The sequence below is a fragment of the Jaminaea rosea genome (genome assembly GCF_003144245.1).
Source record: "Jaminaea rosea strain MCA 5214 unplaced genomic scaffold BDZ90scaffold_1, whole genome shotgun sequence".
In the NCBI taxonomy this organism is placed as follows: domain Eukaryota; kingdom Fungi; phylum Basidiomycota; class Exobasidiomycetes; order Microstromatales; genus Jaminaea; species Jaminaea rosea.
Genome location: NW_020289975.1, coordinates 873932 through 880852, shown reverse-complemented (window position 1 = coordinate 880852; position 6921 = coordinate 873932). Strand labels below are relative to the sequence as shown.

General features: G+C 59.7%; 3 protein-coding genes across 3 annotated transcripts; 1 reads left to right on the top strand and 2 right to left on the bottom strand.

Moving 5' to 3' along the window:
- Window positions 1–37: 37 nt before the first annotated feature.
- BDZ90DRAFT_257325 (hypothetical protein) lies at window positions 38–1246 on the bottom strand (the record flags this gene model as incomplete). The annotated part of the gene is made up of 2 exons (XM_025507941.1): window positions 38–974; window positions 1056–1246. Coding segments are annotated over 2 exons (1128 nt in total), but the record flags the coding sequence as incomplete, so codon positions are not given.
- Window positions 1247–2943: 1697 nt separating this feature from the next.
- On the bottom strand, window positions 2944–5706 carry BDZ90DRAFT_229256 (putative maltose permease). The gene is made up of 3 exons (XM_025504987.1): window positions 4843–5706; window positions 4410–4519; window positions 2944–4220 (listed from the first exon to the last, which is right to left on the bottom strand). Exons 1-3 carry the CDS (start codon window positions 5354–5356, stop codon window positions 3117–3119), a joined length of 1728 nt encoding a protein of 575 aa, XP_025364847.1. The 5' UTR covers window positions 5357–5706; the 3' UTR covers window positions 2944–3116.
- Window positions 5522–6442, top strand: BDZ90DRAFT_7608 (hypothetical protein). Its single transcript, XM_025509850.1, has one exon. The coding sequence runs from the start codon at window positions 5687–5689 to the stop codon at window positions 6146–6148; it is 462 nt and encodes a 153-aa protein (XP_025364846.1). The 5' UTR covers window positions 5522–5686; the 3' UTR covers window positions 6149–6442.
- The last annotated feature ends 479 nt before the right edge of the window (window positions 6443–6921 follow it).

The window sequence follows — 6921 nt, the reverse complement described above, 5'->3', positions numbered from 1 at the left end:
CAGGCATGGTGTTGCCCGCGCCATCCGTGTTGCCCACGCCAGCGGTGTCGGCGAGGGCGAGGGCGGGGGCGAAGGAGGGGGCGAAGGAGGGGGCGAAGGAGAGGGCGGCCAGGCCAGGCATGGTGTTGCCCACGCCAGCGGCGTCGACGAGGGCGAGGGCGGGGGCGAAGGAGGGGGCGTCCAGGCCAGGCATTGGTGTGGTGACGGGGCCTGCCTGGCCAGGCAGGGCGAAGCCGAGGCCAATGGCTTCGGCGAGGGCGTTTGACGAGGAGGACGAGGCGGTGGTGAAGGAGGGCGAGGCGGCCGCGCCAGGCGGAGCGAAGCCGAGGCCGATGGCGGCGGCCGATCTGGTGGTGAAGGAGGGGGCTGAGGAGGCGGCCGGGTCGACGTTGAAGTCGTCGAGCATGTAGACGTCCATGCCCTCATTCTCCAAGGCAGACAGGTCGACATTCGATGTCGACTCGTCGTCTGTCTCGCCCTCCGCATCCATTGCCCCGTGTCCGCCGCTTTGCCCTGGCTGGTGTTCACGCTGCATGTGAATCTGCAGCGTGCGGTCGTTTAAGAAATCTTTTGCACACTCGGTGCACGTGTGTAGTGTGATTGTGGTCGCCATATCGTGAGGCGACAGAGAGCGATTTTGTATGAGGACTGAAAACGGACGTCGCAAGTCCCAACCACGGAAGTAGCCTGCGACTTCGAGGCCAGGTTGCATGGCGGGTGAGCGGAGCGCCGCGAGCCACCGCGAGCTGGTTGAATGAGGGTGGACACAGCTCAGAAGGAGCAGCTGCCGCGACAGGGTTAGAGTCGCGAGCAGACGATGCACGGGATGGAGTGAGGAAGTGAAGTGGGTGAGTGGTCCTCTCCAGTCGTGCCAGATCGTCGCGATGTCGTTGGCGAGATTTGTGGCTGGTAGGCCAATGCTAAATGCGATCTTGACGATGTCATCACGCTCTGGCTCGACCTTGCCGAGGAAGCTGCGAAGTAGAGAGGTAGAAGTCTTATTAGTGAATGGCAGTCACCTCAAATGATCTCACGCAGGCATTGCCGTCACTCACATCGCCGCGACATGGTCCTCCGTCTTCGTCATGATGTCCGTCACGAAGTCGGCGAAGCCAAGGCCCTTCTCCTTCATCGTCGACAGCATGTCCAGGAAGAGCTGGTCGAGGCCGAGGGAGCGAGGGGCCGCCTCGATGCGGCGCTTCTTGGCAGCAGGCCCAGCGCTGCACGTCTTCGCGTGCGACGTCATGGTCCCAGCTATTCAGAAGTGGCGCGAGCTAGGAGGGAGAATGACGACAAGTCAGTATTCGACGAGCCGCCTTGGTGACGAGCCACTCACCACTTCGGGCACTGGCGCGGCCATTTGGCCTCCTCCCGGAGGTCTCTGAAGATGGAGAGGCGTATGGGAAGACGAGGCGTTGACATTGGCGCAAGCAGGGAGTGGAGTGATGAAGGAGCAGCAGAGCAGCGCAAGAGAGGGAGACGGAGGGGGGGAGTGGGACATCAGTAACGCGAGCGGTGTTCGCCGATGCACACCGATCGGAGTGACTCACACAGCGATGAACTCCTCCTTGTGAAAGTTCTTCCTGTGCTCTCGCAGAGTCTTGGTGCTGTGGCGGGGAGGGGCTCTATGTAAGCAGAGGCGCACCGTCGCTCTTGGTCTGAGATTCTCACTTGGACAGGGTTTTGTCGCAGTCCATACACGTGTTCTTTGCGCGGCATTCCTTCCAGCGCTTTGAGAGGACGGTTTGCTCTGGCATCGTGAGTTGCAGAGTCGTGGTGGTGGTGAGATGACCGGAGAGATGCAGTCCATGCATGTCTTGCTCCCAAATTCGTTCTACTGAGTTGTCACAGCTGCTGCTGGTGTGTCCCTTATGTTTGCCAGCACTTGTAGTAGAGAGTGTCTTCGGCGAGTGAAGATGTGAGATGATAGCCACGCGGAGCGAGCGATGCGAAGATGGACCGGAGGGAGATGAGCAATCGAAGAGGTAGAGGCAGGATATCGATTGAAAAGGAGTATATGCACCAGCAATAGAAGAGGAAGACGTCGAGCGAAGGAGCGGGAAAGGCACGGGAAAAGGCGAGGGTGAGTGTCGACGTCGTACATAACGAATCTCTCGAGGCAAGGACTCCAACACAGCAACTCACATCGCCTCCAACTGCGCTGGACGGGCGTCGGCGTTGGTGTGACAACTCCTCAGTCCAATGGTGAAGGGTGGAGAACGCGTGCTGTCACTATCACACTGTGAAGCGTGTATCCTCCGTGCAGCTTTGAAGATAGACCGCCAGGTGATGCGATAGGATTATCTGGTTTGGGGTTGGAAAGGGCTGGTGTATCGCCTTCGGTGTGCTCCTTTGGTGTGGAAAGGACCGGTGGGGGCGCAGTGCGGTGGGGCAGCAACGTGGTGGTAGCGTGAGAGAGCCAGACCTAGGTGAAGCTACGTGAGGGCATAAGGCAGTGAAGGAGACGTCGCGAGACAGTGCCGGGCGAGACGTCCGTGGTGTTCGTCGTAGGCCGCTTCATCGGTGTATCTAGTTACTGTGGTTGTTGACGGTGGTGGCAGGCGATGGGCGCGAGAGCCCCGGCCGAGCCGGCCAGGGCTTGGTGGATGACTCGAGGAGCAAGTTCAGTAGTGGACGAAGGGGTGTTGGTGGGGTCGATGATGATGGTGTCGAGGTGATTAGGGTGGTGATTAGGTGGTGATTAGGTGGTGAAGGGACAAAGGACAGCGAGGCGGGCCGCTGAGCAGACAACATACGCACGGACTCGGATCACTCGGCCGAGTTTATCCGACGCGGACACGTGATTTTGACCCCACCACGTGGCCGTTCGCACTACGTCTACGCTAGCCGCAAAGCACGCGTTTCTCCGCCTTCGCGACATCTCACTCTTCCACGCAGCGGCATCGCCCTCAACACCTTCACGCCAGTGCGGCCAGACGGGACTCAGAGGATGCAATGAGGTGACATTCGTATTTTTGAAACGATCGTTGCGGCAATGAGAGGTGACATTCGTGAGAGAAAGGAGAGAGAGACGCGACAGCAGAGCAGGCAAAGTGTGGAGCGGCGCCTGCCGTTGATCACCTCGTGTGCTGGAGGGTATTGATGCTGTGCGCGCTTCATGCTCCCTGGTAGCCAAGAGTCGAGTGCTCGACACCGGAGCTCTTCTCGTCGGTCGAGGCCTTCTCGTCCTGCGAGTTGCCTCGGGGCATGAGGCTGGCCTGGTTCGAGCCAAAGAGCTCCAGGCGGGTGCTGCGGAACTTGCGTGCAGGCACCTTGGCCTCGAAGAGGGCGTCGAGCTCGAGGTACGTCCTTCCAGTGGGGTCAGGCAGGCGGAAGAAGGTCCAGAGGGCAAAGAGAGCGCAAGGGCCGGCCCAGACGAAACCAGAGCGAGCGCCGATGTAGATGTTGCTCGTAGGGTTGAGCATGCGAGGCTGGATGGTGTTGGCAATGAGACCGCCGATGTTGTAGAAGTTGCGCGAGAGAGCAACAGACTTGCTTCGCACCTGCGACGCGGGGATCTCAGCCACGAGGGCGTAGGTGGCAGGACCAACAGAGACGTCGTAGACGAAGGTGAAGGCGAGGAGGAGAGCACCAATGCCCCAAGCGGCGCCGGCCTGCTCACCAGCGCCAGCAGCGATGGCTCCGACGATGATGAGGATGGCGCACATGGCGTACTGGCCCCAGAGGAAGAGGTTACGGCGGTTGACCTTCTGCATGACGAACCAAGAGCTGACCGTACCGACGAAACCGACGGCGAAGAGGCCGATGGACATGTTAAAGGCGTTCTCGGTGCTCATGCCAGCCTGCTTGAAGAAGTAGGTCGAGTAGCCCATAAGAGGTGCGCCGCAGAAGACCTGGGTGAGGTAAACCATGATGCCAATCTCGGTACGGCGAAGATTGGTGCCCTTAAAGCAGTCCAGGTAGGTGGCGCCTGACTCGGTTTGCTTCTCGAGCTCGGCAGTGAGCACCATCTCGTTAATCTTGGCGGCGGCGCGCTCGGAAGTGAGACCGCGAGAACGCGAAGAGAGGCGACGCAGCGACTTCTCTGCCTCCTCCTTGCGTCCCTTGCGAACAAGGAACCAAGGCGATTCAGGGGCAAAGAGGCATGCTACCAGAATTCCTGGGATCCAAACCCATTGCAAGGCGTACGGGATCTTGTAAGCCCATTTGTCCGTGCGCGACAGGCAGCCTCTGAGTACGCCCTGAGCGATCAGTTGACTGAGAAGCGTTGAAGAAGGTGATGGAGAGCTTGTCAGCGAGGGAGTCTCACGTAAAAAGCAATCTGACGGATGGTACGCACCCCTGTTGTGACGAAGAGGCAAGAAGTGGGCGGCGGAAAGGAGAAAATCGTCAGTATCGCTGATTACTGCGGACCGTAGACGCGTGGGGGCTTCCCAAATGAAAATTACTATGACCCAGCAAAGATTGTTGTATGTAGTAAGTACCCCGCGAAGCTGGAGAGGAGCAATGTCGGCGGCGTACGTCGTCGTGAGCGTTTGGAATACTCCCCATGGGATACCTTTTTGAAGAAGGAAGAGGGGGAACAGGTCAGCGGTTGCCTGCGGAGACAAGGAGAAGGTCGCGAGCCGCCGCCGGAGAATCTGCGCTTGCAGAGGTGTGACGCAGTGCGCTTGCAGGAGGTGTGACGCAGTACTATCGAAAGTCCTAGTCTGCGATAGTGCCAGAACAGTATGAACTGCGATAGTCCCAGCTGCCGTAGCGCATAACGCGTCTACCGTGACGGACGCGTCAAGGCGCGGACAGCGGTGACGGCGAGGGCAGCCGCGGCACCAGCGGCCCGGAACGGCTCAGCGCGGCACAGGACGGCAACGGCAAACTCACCTTGGAGGACTTGACCGACGAGGAGCACAGCCAGGCTTGAGGCGAAGAAGGGGATGAAGACGAAGGCCGTCATGGCGATGAGGGAGAAAAGCATGGTGCGCTTGTATCCGAAGATCTCCGAGACCCATCCGACGATCTGAAGACCGATGATCTCGCCCACGAGTGCACCGTTGGAGAGGCCCGTCTGCCAGGGGGCAGGGATCTCGCAGTCTCCAGCGGCGTTGCAGGTACCGAAGGTCCTTGCAAATGTGGGCTGGGCGAAGAAGTTACCGAGCAGCATCGTGTCATAGCCTTCCATGACGAGGGCGGCAGAGAAGAGGATGGTCCACATGATCGCGGTGGGGTGGTCCTTGATCGTCTGCCAGAGGGTCATGCCGTGCTCCTCCTCCATGACGGCGGCGGCGTCGTGAACGAGGGCATTGTAGTCCTCGACCTGGCTAGCGATCTTGGCTTGCGCCTTGTCGTCGATCCTGGCGACCTCGGCGGCCTGGGTAGTGTCAACGGCGGCAGGCATGTCGAATGAAGTAAGGGGGGGCGAGGTTGAGGGTGAGGAAGAGGGAGGAGGGTGGTGGCTGGGACGAAGAGCAAAGGGGGAAGGAGGCTCCTGATTATCCCAGTTGAGGTTGATGGGGAAAAGAGTCGAGGATGGAGGTCGATGCGGGGGTCTTATACCGACTTTGCTCTTACCCCAGATCCAGCCCGATGACGAGGGGCTCCAGGTCGTAAGAATAGGCAGCGCCTAGCTCACGGAGAGATCGTTCCTGTTGCTCTTGCGCCTGATCGACGATGCGCAGAGGGCGTCGAGGGCACCTGACAGAAAGTGCTCGATCTGCCGGCACAAAGGATGCAGTTAGTAGTCAAAATGATCGTCGACAAGTGGCAACTGCCCGTGACCTCTCCGCCTAGCCGGCCGCTACGGAACAATTTGAGGACGGCGCTAGCTGCGTTTAGCAACCTTCAGCCACGGACAGGCTCGCGGACTCGCGCCTACTTGTCGACTGGGCCTGGACTTGGCTGTCCGGACCGCTCGCCTGAGTGCGTGCACAGCCGTCCCCGCGTCTCCGCGTTGGACGGCGCGCCAGCGCCACTCGCTTCGAATCGCTTGGCACCACAGCAGTCTGCTCCCTTCATCCTCATGCCCGTCTTTGCGCCATGCCTTCAGGAGGAAAGACATATTCTCGCCGAGCCGTCGCCGTCGACGATGTTACCAAAGGGCGGAGTCGGCTTCAGCAGCACACGACCTCGACAAACAGCAACCCCCAGAAAGCTTGTCGCAAGCTCTGCTGATGGCGAGAGCCTAGTTTGAGGAGCACTACATCCACGGCGAGCCGGCGACCGGGCTCGTTGGTTGAGAGTGATCGTCTTTGCCACGACTGGCCGACCGCGGTAGACCATTGAAGGTGCCACATTGCTCAATCGTCGTCACCTCTTTGCCTGGCAAAGGGTGGCGCATGGTGCGCCTCCCGCGCCACCAGCCACCTCGCGGGGAAATCAATGAAGGGATCTGCGGCTTCGTGTCCATGTTCCAAAGCTCGATTGAGACTCGACTGCAACACGCGGGGAGATGATGCTCTGGAGATGAGAAGCGCCGGCGATGAGAGGACGGGGCTCCATATTCCAGTCGGTGCCCCACAAGACGTGACTGGAGTGCCAAGGACTCTCGCGAATATGTCCCTCCTCGTAGCCTAAGCGAATGGCGAGGGCCACGAGATTTTGTCGAAGATCAAATCGACCGATGACGAAGGTTGCGATGATGCTCGGCCCACCCCAGCAAGGTCTTTCTGAGCATTGCCTGCCTTTCTGATGCAGACGTGGGAGCCGTGGAACTCGCCGATCTGAGCCAATTCACACATCGGCCATCGAGTGGTTGCTGTCAGGCCTAGTCTGAGAGGCTGATGATCGGATCAACGATGCTTTCCAAGGCGCACCATTCGTGCGAAGCATTATCCGGAGAGATCAAGAAGAGGAGACTCCCCGAAGGGTGCGTCTTGCCCTCATGTTTCTTCGCTCAGGCTCGCCGTTTGCCTGCTCCGTATGTCGTCCGGCGAAGATCGATTCTGCTGCAGGCCTGCAGGGACC

Bases quoted from the DNA above. Each gene is read 5' to 3' on its own strand.
- BDZ90DRAFT_7608 (XM_025509850.1), top strand. From the start codon at position 5,687: ATGCAGTTAGTAGTCAAAATGATCGTCGACAAGTGGCAACTGCCCGTG.
- BDZ90DRAFT_229256 (XM_025504987.1), bottom strand. From the start codon at position 5,356: ATGCCTGCCGCCGTTGACACTACCCAGGCCGCCGAGGTCGCCAGGATC. The intron at 4,520-4,842 runs GTGAGTTTGCCG...TTCTTCAAAAAG, and splicing joins CGTCGGTCAAGTCCTCCAAG to GTATCCCATGGGGAGTATTC. The intron at 4,221-4,409 runs GTAATTTTCATT...TCAACGCTTCTC, and splicing joins ACAATCTTTGCTGGGTCATA to AGTCAACTGATCGCTCAGGG.